At 37.5% G+C, this 17,506-nt stretch overlaps 1 protein-coding gene across 4 annotated transcripts; it reads left to right on the top strand.

Annotated features, from left to right (window-relative positions):
- The first annotated feature begins 959 nt into the window (after positions 1–959).
- NDUFA5 (NADH:ubiquinone oxidoreductase subunit A5) lies at positions 960–17,225 on the top strand. 4 transcript variants are annotated; one of them, XM_043873074.1, is made up of 5 exons: positions 960–1,066; positions 1,387–1,431; positions 3,997–4,113; positions 11,068–11,133; positions 16,236–17,225. In XM_043873074.1, exons 1-5 carry the CDS (start codon positions 1,046–1,048, stop codon positions 16,335–16,337), a joined length of 351 nt encoding a protein of 116 aa, XP_043729009.1. In that variant the 5' UTR covers positions 960–1,045; the 3' UTR covers positions 16,338–17,225. The 4 variants fall into 4 exon arrangements, with proteins under 4 accessions (XP_043729009.1, XP_043729011.1, XP_043729008.1 ...); XM_043873073.1 differs by having other exon boundaries at positions 1,049–1,141; XM_043873076.1 differs by lacking the exon at positions 3,997–4,113 and having other exon boundaries at positions 1,021–1,066.
- The last annotated feature ends 281 nt before the right edge of the window (positions 17,226–17,506 follow it).

Genomic DNA, 17,506 nt, shown 5'->3' with positions numbered 1-17,506 from the left:
GGTAACCGTGTGCAAATATTTGAAAGAGGTGAGAGAATGAACCAGGTACCCATCTGGTGGAAGAGTTTTCCAAGAAAAGGGTTAGGGAGAGGGGAATAGGAGGTTAGGTCTGAGGGGAGGGGGCAGAGGGAGCAACATTGCTGGACAATGTAGGCAGATGCAAGGACTTTGGTTTCTACACTTTGAGTGAAAAATCACAGAAGAGCAAAATACATTTAAAAGGATTATTCTAGCTACTGGGTTGAGAATAATAACAGTAAAATATAAAATAACACAGTCACCTGTGTGTTGCTATGTTCCATGCATTGAGCCAGGCCCTTTACATATTTACAAACTCATTTGATATACTACAAAGAGACAAGCAAGAACTGAAGCGGGAAGACTTGTTCTGGTTATTAGTTCTTTTCTTACTGATTGAAGGAAATTCCTTATATATTCTAGGCACCACTTATCTTTTGGTGATTATATGTGGTTGCAAATATCTTCTCCCATTCTGTGGGCGGTTTTATTATTGATGCTTAAGCTATATGTAGTCTCAATTTTTTGTGCTCTTCTCTCATTGACTTTTTAAGCAAATACCCTTTTAAACATCTGTAGCCCCACAATTTTTAGTCATTTCCTCTTACCTGCTACCACCGCACTTGGCACAAACCTCTTTTGGAACACTTACCCCATTACTTATTAACGCATGTCTTGGTCATTGTTCTGTGAATTCCGGGATGTGAGATCTTGTCGCACAAATTCTGTCCCAGAAACTAACACACAATGGGTGTTCAGTAGATCTTTGTAAAGGTACAGGCACTGAGACGAGAGCCATCTAAGAGAACTCTTTCCCTGATTGTGCTTGATAGACTTGTGCACTCCTTGCTCAGGCATCAGTTTTACTCATAGGAGTGGGCGGTGCAGCGCCTTTGCCCCCCGGCAGAGCCTCAGCGGGCGGGGCCAAGCTGTTTCCAAGGTGACGGAGCGGCGGCCTCGGCGGTGGATTGAGCGAGTCTGAGAGAGGTTCCCAGAGGGCTGCGCGTCCCGGCTTCTCGGCGCTGTCATGGCGGGCTTGCTGAAGAAGGTGAGACGCGCGGAGGTCACTGCTGGAGCTTAGACTGCGGGAATGGAGTCAGTCCGCGGGTGGTGGCCTGAACTGGTGCGGGCTAGCGATACTTCTTGGGGACTCATTCTGCTGTGCTCCTAGGGGTGACCAGTTTAGCGGTCTTGATTGGAGAGGCAGGGAAAAAAAAAAAACAAAAAACTCCGAACCAGAGGCTCTGAGACACCGGTAGCTGGTTTTTAGGCCAGTTTTAGTCAAGACAGTGATGATTTTGCTTTTCTTCGCGTGGGGACCCTCGGAATTGTAGTTAACAGCATGAATCTTGTTTGGTTTTTGAACAGACCACTGGCCTGGTGGGATTGGCTGTTTGTGAAACTCCACATGAGGTATGTACCTCTTTCCTTCCTTCCTGAGTTTCCAAGGAAGCCTAGAGCCCCGCGACCTTGTTTTTTGAGTGGTTAACGGAATACGGATTTATCCGGCTCCGGCTTACAAGTCGGCGTGAACTCTTAAGACAATACGGTATTTAGTACTAATTTCGTTGATTTGGTGCCACTTTTTATTGTTTTTGTTGCCGTGATCTCTTTCTCAAATCATTTTTCTTGTTGACTTTTTCCGTGGCATTCTCGTATTGCCACTTGTACTTTTGTGAATGTTCTCCCGAATCTAAATCGCCGTTTTTCCACCTTTCTTCCCTGCCTCACTTTCCTTAAGTGCCTTAGATTCTATACACTTTCGATTACCTAAGATAGTACTTTTAGGAGTTACAACCTTTTGTCATCAGTTTTCTCTTCTAGTGGGACTTTCCGCTAATATTGTCATGCTTCCATAAAAAAACAAAACAAAAAAACCCAAAAAGCCTCCCTTGATCTTTTTCCTCCCTCCAAAATCATGCCATTTCTCTCCTCTTTGTTTTCTTTTCCTGCTGTCATTACCACAGTTTAGTCCCTTGTTCTTGTTTAGAGAATTGCAACAACTTTGTTACTGGTCTTCTCTGTTGCTCCTTTATCATTTTACTTTAACGCACTACTGCCAGATTAATTTTCCTGAGGCACACATCTAATCAGAATTTCCATAAATCTTTTAATTGCCCACAGAATAAAGCCCAAATGCTTTCTTTGACATGCAGAACCACATACAACCCCATACGCTTTTTCTCTAACCTTATCTCCTAAGCATTTCCTATATATGCTAAACTCTAGCCTCATGCTGTCCAATGAAAATATAATGCGAGTCATAAATATAAACTATGTTTGTAGTAATAGTTCAAAATTTTCTAGGAATTATTTTTAATAAAGAAAGGATTAATATATTTTTAACCAACATATCAAAGTATTACCATTTCAGTATGTGTGTGTGTGTGTGTGTGTGTGTGTGTGTGTGTGTTATTTGCTCGTGTTCAACTCTTTGCCAGGCCCGGGACTGTAGCTTGTCAGGCTCCTCTGTCCATGGGATTCTCCAGGCCAGAATACTGGAGTGGGTAGCCATGTCCTTCTCCAGGGGATCTTCCCCACCCAGGATCGGACCTAGGTCTTTAGTGTCTAAGCCACCACAGAAGCCTATTTCAATATATAATCAATATAAAAATTAATATTTTATAGTCTCTTTTTATGCTAAATGTTCAAAATTTAGTGTAGTTACACTTAACAGCACTTGTTAGTTCAGAATTGTCACATTTCAAGGGCTCATTGGCCAAATTTAGTTAGTGGCTGCTATATTGGACAACACAGTTGTAGGGAAGTAGAACCATGTACTAATTACTTAATGCTCCCTATATTTTCTGCCATTCAGTCTTCTGTATGTATGCTGTGTGTAAGACTGCCTTTTCTAACATCTTCAAGTGTCTCAGTCCTGCCATCCCTCCAGTCTGTCTCAGATGCTGCCTTTTCTAGGAAACCTCTGATAGCTGCTGATGGACTCTCTTTCCCTAACAGAATAATAATGCTCTTATTTACTGAGACTTAATGTGGGCCAGGCACTGTTCTGAGTTACACAGTATCCTATTAACACCCCCATTTTAGAACCTAAGTCTCCTACAAGACCTTGTATTGTCATACCCTTAAATTAAAAAATGAGGCTAAACCACCCCCCTTCACACACACAATTCAGATTATATGTTATCCGACAAGCTCTACATTAGTATAGTAAAATACCCTCTGTTATGGAACATCATAGTCAAGTATAAAGTCTAAATATGCAGAGTACTTTTTAATAAAAATGATTCTTAGAGGCCCTCAAGGTTGGTATACAATACCATATATATACAATATATATGGTAAATATATATGAAATTTATATAATATATAAATGAATAATATATAATAAATGATAATATAGAATAATATATAATTATATAATATAATAATAAATATATAAATATAAAATATTTCTATATAATAAATATAAAATAATAAATATATAATAAAAGAATAATATATAATAAATACATAATGAAATTAGGTATTGTACCTATGGTGTTATACAATTAAACTAAAACAAATCTCAAATAAAAAGAAATAATAAGGAGAAATTCTTCATTACTTGGTATGTTTATTATTATACTTACTATTAATGTACTGTTGTGAATTCGGATCTGCTCTGATAAAGAATCTGCCTGCCAATGCTGGAGACAAGGATTTGATCCCTGGGTGGGGAAGATCCCCTGGAGGAGTAAATGGCAACCCACCCCAGTATTCTTACTTGGAAAATCCCATGGACACAGCAGCCTGTGGGCTACAGTCCAAACGGTTGCAAGGAGTTGGACACACCTGAATGACTGAGCGGCAGCAACAAAAGGGGGTAGATAAGCATAAACAAGAAGAAATTGCAGCAAGGAATAATTAAATGCTTTCTTTAAAAACAGATGTGAATTTTTTTTTTTTATATCATCTGTGAAACTTTAAAATCTTTGGCGATATTTTAAACTGGAAATATGCATGTTGTCTTTTCAGAGGCTAAAAATATTGTATACAAAAATTCTTGATGTTCTTGGACACATCCCTAAAAATGCAGCGTATAGAAAGTATACGGAACAGATTACAAATGAGAAGCTGAGTATGGTTAAAGCGGTAAGTAGCTAACTTGGTTTGTTTTTCTAGGATTTTTGGTGTGCAGTGTAACATTTAACAAAGCAAATTCACTTGATGTCTGCACACTTTCCTCTCTCATTTCTATTCTCCTTCCTTTCATGTGCTTCTTCCATTGTTTCTCCCTTTCATTCATCAGACTCCTGTCTACCTGAATACTTTTTAAATCACAAGCACTACTAAACACAAGATTGAAAGAATAAGATCAAGTCCCTTCCTTACATTAACATTATAACTTTCTTTTACCTCCGTTACCTGTCCAGCCCTTTATTGATCTTTTACCTCTTATCTATCGATACATCAATCTTTATTTCATTTTTCTACTTTTAGAGTAGAGAAGAATGAAAGCAAAACTGAAAAAAAAATATGTATGTTGTATTTAACACCTGTCAGGACTAGCTATTTAAAAAGTGCTTTATTACCAAAAAAAACAAGAGGACCAAGTTAGTTTCTTAACTGCCAGAAATTATATTGAGCATTGTTATGGACGGAATGTGTCCTCCCAGATTCATATTTTGAAGCCCCAACCTCCAGTGCAGAGTAATTAAGATTAATGAGAGCATAAGAGTGGTACCAGGTCCAATAGGATCAGTGTCCTTATAAGAAGAGACACCAGAGAGTTGGCATTCTTTGCCATGTAAGGACACAACAAGAAGGTCAATGTCTATAAGCCAGGAAGAAAGCTCCCAACAGAAACGGACTCTGTTGTACCTTGGCCTTGGACTCCAGTCTCCAGAATTGTGAGAAAATACATTTTTCTCGATTGAGCCATCCAGTCTGTGTATGGTATTTTGTTATGACAGCCCAGGTAGACTAATAGAAGCATTTTACAGCTTCTGAATCATAGACCCTAGTCAGGCACACAATAGACTGCTGCTACCAAATGTATATTTTATACCAAACTATATTGCACTCTTGGTAAATTTCCACACTAGCAGTTATTTCATGGACTTTTGTTATTATCCAAAGTAGTGTCTATAAACCCCCACAGTAATTTACATGCATGTAGTAAGTGGCCCTAATAAAGTTTTCTTATTATTAGAGCACCAACCTCAGTAGTCCAGAGGGAATTCTTATATTTTCTGCAGGTATATGGCAAAACAGTGCAATTTGATTTGGAACTTCTGTTCTTATCTTGGCAGATCTGGAAGTAATTTGCAGATTTTATGTATCTAAGGGAGATATTAACATTTCTTTTCAATTCCTCTCTAAGGAAAATGGGCTGATTTATTTTTTCTCATCTCTGAATAAGAAATTTCACTTTTTTTGTTTTTTTTATGAGGTGAATTTCTTCACCTGTGTATTCTACTCTTTCTCTGCCTTTCCTTCTCCATAACCTTCAGTTCAGTTCAGTCACTCAGTCGTGTCTGATTCTTTGCGACCCCATGGCCTGCAGCACGTCAGGCCTCCCTGTCAATCACCAACTCCTGGAATTTAGTGAAACTCATGTCCATTGAGTCACTGATGCCTTCCAACCATTTCATCCTCTGTCTCCCCTTCTCTTCCTGCCTTCAATCTTTCCCAGCATCAGGGTCTTTTCCAGTGAGTCAGTTCTTTGCATCAGGTGCCCAAAATATTGGAGTTTCAGCTTCAACATCAGTCCTTCCAATGAGTATTCAGGACTGATTTCCTTTAGAATGGATTGGTTGGATCTCCTTGCAGTCCAAGGGACTCTCAAGAATCTTCTGCAACACCACAGTTCAAAAGCATCAATTCTTGGCCCTCAGCTTTCTTAATAGTCCAACTTTCACATGACAACTGAAAAAACCATAGCCTTGACTAGACGGACCTTTGTTGGCAAAGTAATGTCTCTGCTTTTTAATGTGCTGTTTAGGTTGGTCATAGCTTTTCTTCCAAGGAGCAAGCGTCTTTTAATTTCATGGCTGCAGTCATCATCTGCAGTGATTTTGGAGCCAAAAAAAATAAAGTCAGTCACTTTTTCCATTGGTTCCTCATCTGTTTGCCGTGAAGTGATGGGGCCAGATGCCATGATCTTAGTTTTCTAAATGTTGACGTTTAAGCCAACTTTTTTACTCTCTTTCACTTTCATCGAGAGGCTCTCTAGTTCTTCTTCGCTTTCTGCTATAAGGGTGGTGTCATATCTGAGGTTATTGTTATTTCTCCTGGAAGTCTTGATTCCAGCTTGTGCTTCATCCAGCCCAGCTTTCTCATGATGTACTCTGCATATAAGTTAAATAAGCAGGGTGACAATATACAGCCTTGACATACTCCTTTTCCTATTTGGAACCAGTCTGTTGTTCCTTGTCCAGTTCTAACTGTTGCTTCTTGACCTGCATACACGTTTCTCAGGAGGCAGGTCAGGTGGTCTGGTATTCCCTTCTCTTGAAGAATTTTCCACAGTTTGTTGTGATCCACATAGTCAAAGGCCTTGGCATAGTCAATAAAGCAGAAGTAGATATTTTTCTGAAACTCTCTTGCTTTTTTGATGATCCAATGGATGTTGACAATTTGATTTCTGGTTCCTCTGCCTTTTCTATATCCAGCTTGAGCATCAGCTTGAGCATCTGGAAGTTCACGGTTCATGTATTGTTGAAGCCTGGCTTGGATAATTTTGAGCATTACTTAACTAGTGAGTGAAATGAGTGCAACTGCACAGTAGCTGACATTCTCTGGCATTGCCCTTATTTGGGATTGGAATGATAACTGGCCTTTTCCAGTCCTGTGGCCACTGCTGAGTTTTCCAGATTTGCTGGCATATTGAGTGCAGCACTTTCACAGCATCATCTTTTAGGATTTGAAATAACTCAACTGGAATTCCATCACCTCCACTAGCTTTGTTCGTAGTGATGTTCCCTAAGGCCCACTTGACTTTGCATTCCAGGATGTCTGGCTGTAGGTGAGTGATCACACCATCATGATTATCTGGGTTGTGAAGATATTATTTGTACAGTTCTTCTGTGTATTCTTGCCACCTCTTCTTAATATCTTCTGCTTCTATCAGGTCCCTACCATTTCTGTCCTTTATTGAGCCCATCTTTGCATGAAATGTTCCCTTGGTATCTCTAATTTTCTTGAAGAGATCTCTAGTCTTTCCCATTCTATTGTTTTCCTCTATTTCTTTGCATTGATTGCTGAGGAAGGCTTTCTTATCTCCTTGCCATTCTCTGAAACTCTGCATTCAAATGGGTATATCTTTCTTTTTCTCCTTTGCCTTTCACTTCTTTTCTCAGCTATTTGCAAGGCCTCCTCAGACAACCAATTTTGCCTTTTTGCATTTCTTTTTCTTGGGGATGGTTTTGGTCACTGCCTCCTGTACAGTGTCAGAAACCTCCGTCCAGAGTTCTTCAGGCACTCTGCCTATCAGATCTAATCCCTTGAATCTATTTGTCACTTCCACTGTATAATCGTGAGGGATTTGATTTAGGTCATACCTGGTCTAGTGGTTTTCCCCACTTTCTTCAATTTAAGTCTGAATTTGGCAATAAGGAGTTCATGACCTGAGCCACAGTCAGCTTGCAGTCTTGTTTTTGCTGACTGTATAAGTTTCTCCATCTTTGACTGCAAAGTATATAATCAGTCTGATTTCGCTATTGACTGGTGATGTCCATGTGTAGAGTCTTCTCTTTTGTTCTTCTCTATAACCTTTTTCCCCTTTAATTATTTCTTTGTTTTTCTCTTAGTCTCCCATTTTATCATCATCTTTCAGTTAACCTCAAAATGTATTTAGCTTTTTCTTACTTAAGAGAGAACTTACCCTTACGTTTCCTTTCCTTTTGCCAGAGTCGGGCAAAGAACAGTTCACCTTTACTGCTTTCACTTAGTTCTAAAATTCTTTTCTGACCTCTTGTCTTATTTCAGTCATCTTATAACTAAACTGGCTGTGTATAGTTCCATCGTATTTCATTTTGGTTTACTATGGTTTCCTTTTGGTGTTTTCTCAAAGGCGAGTTTAAGAGATTATGCTTGGCTGGTTTAACCATCCAGCCACCTTTATCTGCGTGACGTTGCTGTACAGCCAGGTTTGGGAGCCAGTGTGGAGGATAAGCCCTTATCGTCGTTTGGAGGCCCCCTAAGATCTGGCTGTCAGTTATCTTCTCAGTCTTACCTTGTCATTTCCTGTTTTGTACACTATGCGTCACTAACACAGACTGTTGACAGTTATATGAATTCCATGTGATTTTATTTTTGGTTTCTTTGTTTTTTCTGTTCCTCCTTCCTCCAATAGCCTTACTTTCTCTGCCAGGCAGTTCTTATTCACCTCTCAAGATCTGTCGCTTCCTCTGTGAAGCCTTTTATAACGTCTCCAGTAGTCTATAAACTACTTGTAAATTGCATTTTTCTTTTTATCTAAAAAATCTAGCTTAGTGCCTGACATTTAATAAGTTCCTTAGAAATGTTTGTTTATTCAAAGTGCCTATTACAAATAGTTTTTAAGAACATTAAGCACTGTTTATTAATAATATCTGTATTGCTGAATCCTGTTGGAGAAAATCAGCACAGATTTTACACTCCCCCAATAGAGCCATAGAATCTTCACTGACTATTGTAATGATTGTAAAGTTTATATTTGCTAAATTTAAAATGGAAATAAAAATAAATTGTTCCCCCCAGATTATACTAGGGAGATAGTATAGTGGTGAAAAGCATTGGTTTGTGGCCTTTGCGGAATTTTCATCTCTGGTCTAATACTTACTTGGTGAGTTGGCATATGGCCCATTTTCTGTCTCAATTTCATCTATAACATTGGTATTAAAAAAAATGGGTATAATAATATCTGAATTCATCTTTTGTTAGCACTGAATGGGTGATATATGTACAGTTGCTTAACACAGTTGCAAGCATATAGGGAGCATTCAGTCCATGGTACCTTATTAAGCTTGGTGGCATTACACCGTTAGTAAATAAAAATCACATTATTGACTCAAGTAAGACAAATTTTGAATTGTTTTTCCAACACAGGTTTTTCCTGAGTTGAAAATAAGGTTGAATATTCCTTGCCTTCTTTATATTCTTCCTCCTGGGTCTTATAATAATGACCAGCTTCCCTGTTTAGGCTTCATAGCTTAGTCATTTTGAGTTAAACAGTCTTTTTCAAACCTATTCATCTGGTTTCTTTTTCCTTTTCTATTTTGTATGTATCCAGGACACACTTACTGCATGTGTCATATACCACATATGGTTCTGGGCATGGAAGCTAGTGCCTACATGGCAGTGAACAAAACATAAAAATTCCTGCCTTGGAGATTATACACTAATGATGAGAGGCAAATAAATAAATAAGTGAATAAAGAAGTACATTACATAGTATGTTAGAATATAGTATAAAGTGAAGGAAATTAAAGAAGGAAGAAGGATGTATAGGAGGTACTCAGGTGATGAAGGATGTTACAGTATGTATTAGTTTCCTATGACTGCTATAACAAATTACAACAACCTTGGTGAGTTAAAACAACAGAAATTTATTGTCTTGCATTTCTGGAAGCCAGAAGTCTAAAATGAGTAGTATCAGGGCCCAAGTCAAGGTGTCAGCAGGCCTGCACTCCCTTAGGAGGTTCTAGGATAGAATTCATTCCTTGCCTGTTTAAGGAACGGTGGACTTCTGGTATTCCTTGGCTTATGACTAAGTCATTCCAGTCTTTGCCTTTGTGGCCACATTACTTTCTTCTCTGCCTCTGTCTTACAAGGACACATATGATTGTATTCATATTTAGGGCCCACTCAGATAATCTAGGATAATCTCCCCATTCCAAGATCTGTACTCACATCTGCAAAGTATTTGCCGTATAAGGTAACATTCACAGATTCCAGGGACTAGTTCATGTGCATTTTGTGTGACATTGTTCCAGCCTACCACTGTATACATTGTCAGAGTACTCCCCATTAAGAAGATGTATGAGCGAAGACTTTGATGAAAGTGGAGGAACATGGCATACAGATGACTTGGGTCAGTCAGCAGACGCCCTGAGACAGATGTCAATTCCTATAGAAAATAACTTTTTTTTCCTCCTTCTTTTCATTCTATTTATTAAGCCAAGAAAATACCCTATTTACATTTGCACATGTATATATTGGACATGGTTTCTGACTCTCAAAAAGTGTAGTCTACTAGAAAATAAATATATTTTATTGAATGTTCTAGTTACTATATTAACATCTCTCTTTACAAAACCTTTTATTGAATAATATACAGAAAGAAATGTGCAGAAGTCATAAGTATAGAACTTGATGTATTTTCACAAAGCAATCCATGTATCAACACCAAATCAAAAAGAGAACAATTCCAGAATGCCCAAACCCTCTCTTTCCCCTCAAGGTTATTACCCTCCTAAAGATAGCTACTCTTCTTACCTCAAATACCACAAATTCATTTTGCCTGGTTTTGAACTTTTTATTAGTGGGATCATCAATATGTATTTGGTTTCTTTTGCTTAATATTATGTTTGAGAGAATTATCTGTGTTGCATACAGTTTTAGTTTGTTCATCCTCATTGCTCTATGGTATTATATTCAAATATAATTTATTCTTTTATTTATGGTCATTTGGATTGTTTTTAGTTTGGAGCTGTAATTTGTGCTACTTTGAACATTCTTGAACCTGTCATTTGGTTAATGTACTATGCATTTCTGTTTGATCTTTAGGCGTAGAGTTCTAAGTCATAGGGTAGCATTTATTTTTAATGCTAATGTTTAAAGGATAGGAAATACTCAGAGAATAAAGCTTTATTTAAAATCTGTATTTCAGAAAAACTGCATTATATTCTTACCCTTGATAAGCATATCATTAAATGTTTAACCCTTTTAATATTAAGACAGAAAAGCAATAAAATAGTAGAGAGACAAAATGGCTTTTCACCAGATATTTGGTACAAAGTAGAAACGGTACAGTGAAAGAAAAGTTAATTATGTCTGTCACATTAATTGCCTTTTGTGCTGCTTTGTTCAAATATGTTTTTCTCTTTTCTCCTTAAATTACAGGAACCAGATGTTAAAAAACTAGAAGAGCGACTGCAGGGTGGCCAAATAGAAGAGGTGATTCTTCAGGTAAAGAAAAAATTGAACATTCAGATATTTGGCTTCAAGTGTTCAAAGACACAATGTATAGAGATATAAAACTGACTTTCCAGAAAGAAAGGAAAACTAAAATTTTTAATTTATATCAACTCATCACATTTAAGACTAGTCAGATAAGAAAATACATACTTCTGACATGTCAGTTAAATATTTATTATCATTTTGACTATTGAAGGTTAAATTTTTATAGTGCATGTCTTCTTTTTGTATTTCATATTTTATAAATTATATCTTTAATGTTTTTACTGTGTTTATATTTTCTTTTTGAGTTTTTTTTTCTTTTTTTTTTTTTGACTATGTTGCATGGCATGAGGGTATCTTAATTCCCCAAACAGGGATCAAACCTGTACCCTGTGCAGTAGAAGCGTGAAATCCCAATCAATGGAAGGCCAGGGAAGTACCAAGTTTTTTTGTTTTTTTTTAATGAAATATTAGCCTTTAATTTTTGCTATATTGTCTGCTTTTTTTGTTTTTTTTAATCTGTCTTTGCCTTTTGACTTCAGTTGAATATTTTCTCCCATATGTAGAGATTTAAAAATTTTTTATTTGGTAAAATCGCCTTCTCCTTTCTCACCTCCCCTACAATCCCCCCTCCTTCTCAATATTATAGGTCTAGAATGTCTTCCTCTTATAAGAATCTAATAAACATTCAACTATGTTTTATTTAATTTTTTAAAATATTTTTAAAAAGTATAACCATTTCTTATTTTTTCTTCCTTTTTATCAAAGTATATTACCATGATATACAATCATATACAATTGTACAGTGATATACACGATATACAATGATATACCAATGATACACAAATTCAAAAGAATTGTTGGAGGTCTTTCCTAAAAGAGGAATGGAGCATTCAGATAGCTTTCTATAAATGTAGACTGTTCAGTCACTCAAAGGCCTGTTTTCTTGGCCTTTCTATTCCTTTGCTGGGTGGAATATGGTACTAGATATAGTATTGAGGGAACTTGCCGCAAACTTATTATTTTCCTCCTATTCCTCTTTTATACCTGATTTCACTTGGATCTTGACTTTAGTTTAATTGATACATTAATTTATCATGCGATTAAAGTCTTAGGGTACACTAAGTATTTTTAAGTTAGCTGTGTAATTCTCACATCTTCATGGGCAATATTAAGGTCAAATTAATTTTAATGTTTTATTTAACCTAAGAGATCTAAAATATCATTGAAACATATCATTGATATAGAAAGTAAGACACTGAAAAAGTTTTTTGAATACTAAGTGTTTAAAATCTGAGGTGTATTTTATACTCTCAGCACATCTGAATTTGAACTAGCTATATTTTTAGTGTTCTCTCAATAGTCATAGGTAGGAAGTGGCTACCTTATTGGACAGCCCATTTCTAGAGGGCCAGTATGAGAGAAATAAGGAAAGGATAGTGTGTTGGAGGCTGGAGGAGAGGGAGGGAGTGGAGCTACATGTAGCTGAGTTGAGCCCTGTGATCTCAGTGATATTCAAGGATATGGATCCTCCCCAGCCTGGGCTTCCCAGGTGGTTCAGTGGCAAAGAAACCACCTGCCAATGTAGGAAACACAGGTTCAATCTCTGGCTTGGGAAGGTTCCCTGGAGAAGGAAATGGCAACCCACTCCATATTCTTGCCTGAAAAATCCCATGGACAGAGGAGCGTGGTGGCCCACAGCTCACGGAGTTGCAAAAGAATTGGAGACATCTTCTCTATTAAACAACAACAACCCTCCCCAGCCTGCTGTCACTTGGGGAAATAGAGAAAGATGAGTGTTCAAGAGAAACAGGCCACAGGGCATTCAGAAAAAGAGCAATCCTTAGGGATATTTTTAATCAGTATTTTCCCCAATTTCAGCAATAAATACCTCTGGTCCCAGATAACTCTGGAGTTCTATGAAGACCTATAAGACGTTCTAGAACTAACACCCAAAAAAGATGTCCTTTCATCATAGGGGACTAGAATGCAGAAGGAGGAACTCAGGAGATACCTGGAATAACAGACAAATTTGGCCTTGGAGTACAAAATGAAGCAGGGCAAAGGTTAACAGAGTTTTGCCAAGAGAACGCACTGGTCATAGCAAACACCCTCTTCCAACAACACAGGAGAAAACTCTACACATGAACATCACCAGATGGTCAACACTGAGATCAGATTGATTATATTCTTTGCGGCCAAAGATGGAAAAGCTCTATACAGTCAGCAAAAACAAGACCAGGAGCTGACTGTGGCTCAGGTCATGAACTCCTTATTGCCAAATTCAGACTTAAATTGAAGAAAGTGGGGAAAACCACTAGACCAGGTATGACCTAAATCAAATCCCTCACGATTATACAGTGGAAGTGACAAATAGATTCAAGGGATTAGATCTGATAGGCAGAGTGCCTGAAGAACTCTGGACGGAGGTTTCTGACACTGTACAGGAGGCAGTGACCAAAACCATCCCCAAGAAAAAGAAATGCAAAAAGGCAAAATGGTTGTCTGAGGAGGCCTTGCAAATAGCTGTGAAAAGAAGTGAAAGGCAAAGGAGAAAAAGAAAGATATACCCATTTGAATGCAGAGTTCCAGAGAATGGCAAGGAGATAAGAAAGCCTTCCTCAGCAATCAATGCAAAGAAATAGAGGAAAACAATAGAATGGGAAAGACTAGAGATCTCTTCAAGAAAATTAGAGATACCAAGGGAACATTTCATGCAAAGATGGGCTCAATAAAGGACAGAAATGGTAGGGACCTGATAGAAGCAGAAGATATTAAGAAGAGGTGGCAAGAATACACAGAAGAACTGTACAAATAATATCTTCACGACCCAGATAATCATGATGGTGTGATCACTCACCTACAGCCAGACATCCTGGAATGCAAAGTCAAGTGGGCCTTAGGGAACATCACTACGAACAAAGCTAGTGGAGGTGATGGAATTCCAGTTGAGTTATTTCAAATCCTAAAAGATGATGCTGTGAAAGTGCTGCACTCAATATGCCAGCAAATCTGGAAAACTCAGCAGTGGCCACAGGACTGGAAAAGGCCAGTTATCATTCCAATCCCAAATAAGGGCAATGCCAGAGAATGTTCAGCTACTGTGCAGTTGCACTCATTTCACTCACTAGTTAAGTAATGCTCAAAATTATCCAAGCCAGGCTTCAACAGTATGTGAACCATCAACTTCCAGATGTTCAAGCTGGATATAGAAAAGGCAGAGGAACCAGAGATCAAATTGTCAACATCTGTTGGAGCATCAAAAGAGTAGAATTCCAGAAAAACATCTACATCTGCTTTATTGAATACACCAAAGCCTTTGACTGTGTAGATGGCAACACACTGGAAAATTATTCAAGAGAAGGGAATACCAGACCACCTGACCTGCCTCCTGAGAAATCTGTATACAGGTCAAGAAGCAACAGTTAGAGCCGGACATGGAACAACAGACTGGTTCCAAATCGGGAAAGGAGTATGTCAAGGCCGTATGTTGTCACCCTGCTTATTTAACTTATATGCAGAGTACATCATGCGAAATGTCGGGCTGGATGAAGTGCAAGCTAGAGTGCAGATTTCCAGGAGAAATATCAATAACCTCAGATATGCAGATGACACCACTCTTATGGCAGAAAGTGTAGAGGAACTAAAGAGCCTCTTGAACGTGAAAGAGGAGAGTGAAAAAGCTGGCTTAAAACTCAACATTCAAAAAACAAAGATCATTGCATCCAGTCCCATTACTTCATGGCAAATAGAGGGGAAACAATGGAAACAGTGAGAAACTTTTATTTTTTGGAGGGGATGGGGCTCCTAAATCACACGGATGGTGACTGCAGTCATGAAATTAAAAAGACACTTGCTTCTTGGAAGAAAAGCTATGACAAACCTAGACAGAGAGACATTACCTTGCCGACAAAGGTCCGTCTAGTCAAAGCTATGATTTTTCCACCAGTCCTGTATGGATGTGAGAGTTGGACTATAAAGAAAGCTGAGCACTGAAGAATTGATGCTTTTGAACTGTAGTGTTGGGGAAGACTCCTTGGACTCCAGGGGGATTCAGCCATCCACTCTAAAGGAAATCAGTCCTGAATATTCATTGGAAGGACTGATGCTGAAGCTGAAACTCCAATACTTTGGCCACCTGATGCGAAGAACTGACTCACTGGAAAAGATAAAGGGAAAAATTGAAGACAGGAGAAGGGGACGACAGAGGATGAGATGGTTGGATGGCATCACCGACTTGATGGACATGAGTTTGAGTAAACCATGGGAGTTGGTGATGGACAGGGAGGCCTGGCATGCTGCACTCCCTGGGGTCGCAAAGATTCGGACACTACTGAGTGACTGAGCTGAACTGATTCTTTAACTCATTGTTTGTATACATTTTAGACTGTTACCACTAAGTGTATTTGCCTCTTCTACATCACTGGCATAGAAACTAAGCACTCGTTCTGTGTTTGAATCCTTCTCTGATGTTCTGAGAAGTGTTCAGCAGTGTTCTTCTAGTTGGCCAGAGTTGTCATAGATCTTTTGCTGTAGAAAATAATGTGAAGCAAAAAGATAGCTAAAATCTATTAATTAAATATGTTATAAATTGCGTTTGAAAGGAAAATAAATGTAACATAATCTGACTAAGGAAAATGATTCAATTGATCAATAAAAATACACCTGTTGTATTCTGTTATTATATTCCATAGATCTCTGCTTTACAAATTGTTGGTCTAAAGTGATTATGGATCACGAAACCAATTAGGTAGACTGTGACTAGTTTTGTTTTTTTTTTTACATTCATCAGAAAATTGAGTATGACAGCTAGTAAAAGTAATATTTTTAGTTTTGTTTTAGTTATATGTGTATGTCATGGATCCTTTACTCACCAACTAAAATTTGAACACTCTAAAAGCAAATTTTAGTCAAATAGAAAAATCAAAAGCCATCCTTTCTTACTCATGATGAAGGTAATTTTAAGTATGTTCCACATTTGATGATGAAACAGCGTATTAGGTATTAACATGTACAAAGTAGTTCTAATAGTTATATTTCACTTATTAGCTGTGGTAAATACCTACTAAACAATATAATCAAATGATCTTTTAAAAACCTTTTATTAACAGGCCGAAAACGAACTTAGTCTGGCAAGAAAAATGATCCAGTGGAAACCATGGGAGCCTTTAGTGGAAGAGCCTCCAGCCAGCCAATGGAAATGGCCAATATAAACAGCATTAACTAACTTATCTGTTGATAGGAGACTGATGTAATTAAATATTCTGTTATATGTTAAAAAATGTTTCCATATTATTGACATCATCAAGAAAACTGATACAGAACACATTTAAGCGATTTGTTAAAGTTGATGATTATGGTAATTTGTGAATTCAGTTTTTTATTTGTAGAGCATTCATTCAAATTATTTCAAAGGTAATTTTTTTTTTAAAGGTTGTGTTTTAAAACCTGTGTTTTTTTTAAAAAACAGGTTCCAATTAAATTTTTCCAAAACTTAATTGGAAAAATTCCTATAGATCTTCACTGTAGGGGCCATATTCGAAAGGTGAAGTATTTTTAGTAGTGTCTTCAACAGATGATTTAATTTTTTTATTCTGGAAAAACAGAAAAGATAATTATTATTGTTGTTGAAACAAATTAATAGGTCACTGTTTAAAGTGAAGTAGTAAGGAAAAAACCATCAAATTAGAATTCATTGTACACTTGGGAAAATTGATTTGGTATTTGAAAGAAAGATTTTTATTTATAGTAGTAGTTGGAAAAACTTTTCCTTTTGTCTCATTTAAGGAAATTAGTTTTCTGGCCCTTACTCTTTAGTTTTCTTGATAACCAAAGTATATCAGGATAGAGAGAGAATTTCTGTAAAAGAGGAGACACTAAGAGTTCTTAGGAACTGTTTATCTGACATACAGATAGGCTTATATTCAAAACATCTTAGTTGTATGCTTATAACTTCAAAGTGGAATCGTTAAGTAGTTTTCACTAATTTTCAGTATAAGTGCAGCTGGGTATCAAACAGAAGATAACTGCTGTTCAAAGAAAGAAGCAGTTTGGTAAGTTTAAGGTTAAACAAAAATAAAATTACTTTTCATTTGTCCTCACCTTTTCTTTTTGTTTATAGCTGCCTATCATTTCTAAATACTTAAATTTGGTAGTTTTTACCTTCAAAGGTAGTATTTTTATTTTTTTATTTTTTCACCGTCGAAGGCAACTAACATTATTCTGTGATGCTGGTGGGGCCAGGAGTGAGCAACCTGTCGGCCTCCATGTCTGAGCTGGCTTCCCTGAGGGCTGCCTGGTCCACATTTGCAAAGTGGGGCACAGGTGGGTCAACAAGAGGTTGACCATCGGTCAGCCCAGCTGTGGGCCTGCCTCTCACTTG

The sequence above is a fragment of the Cervus elaphus genome, chromosome 18, assembly GCF_910594005.1.
Source record: "Cervus elaphus chromosome 18, mCerEla1.1, whole genome shotgun sequence".
In the NCBI taxonomy this organism is placed as follows: Eukaryota; Metazoa; Chordata; class Mammalia; order Artiodactyla; family Cervidae; genus Cervus; species Cervus elaphus.
This window is presented reverse-complemented; position numbering and strand designations above follow the sequence as displayed.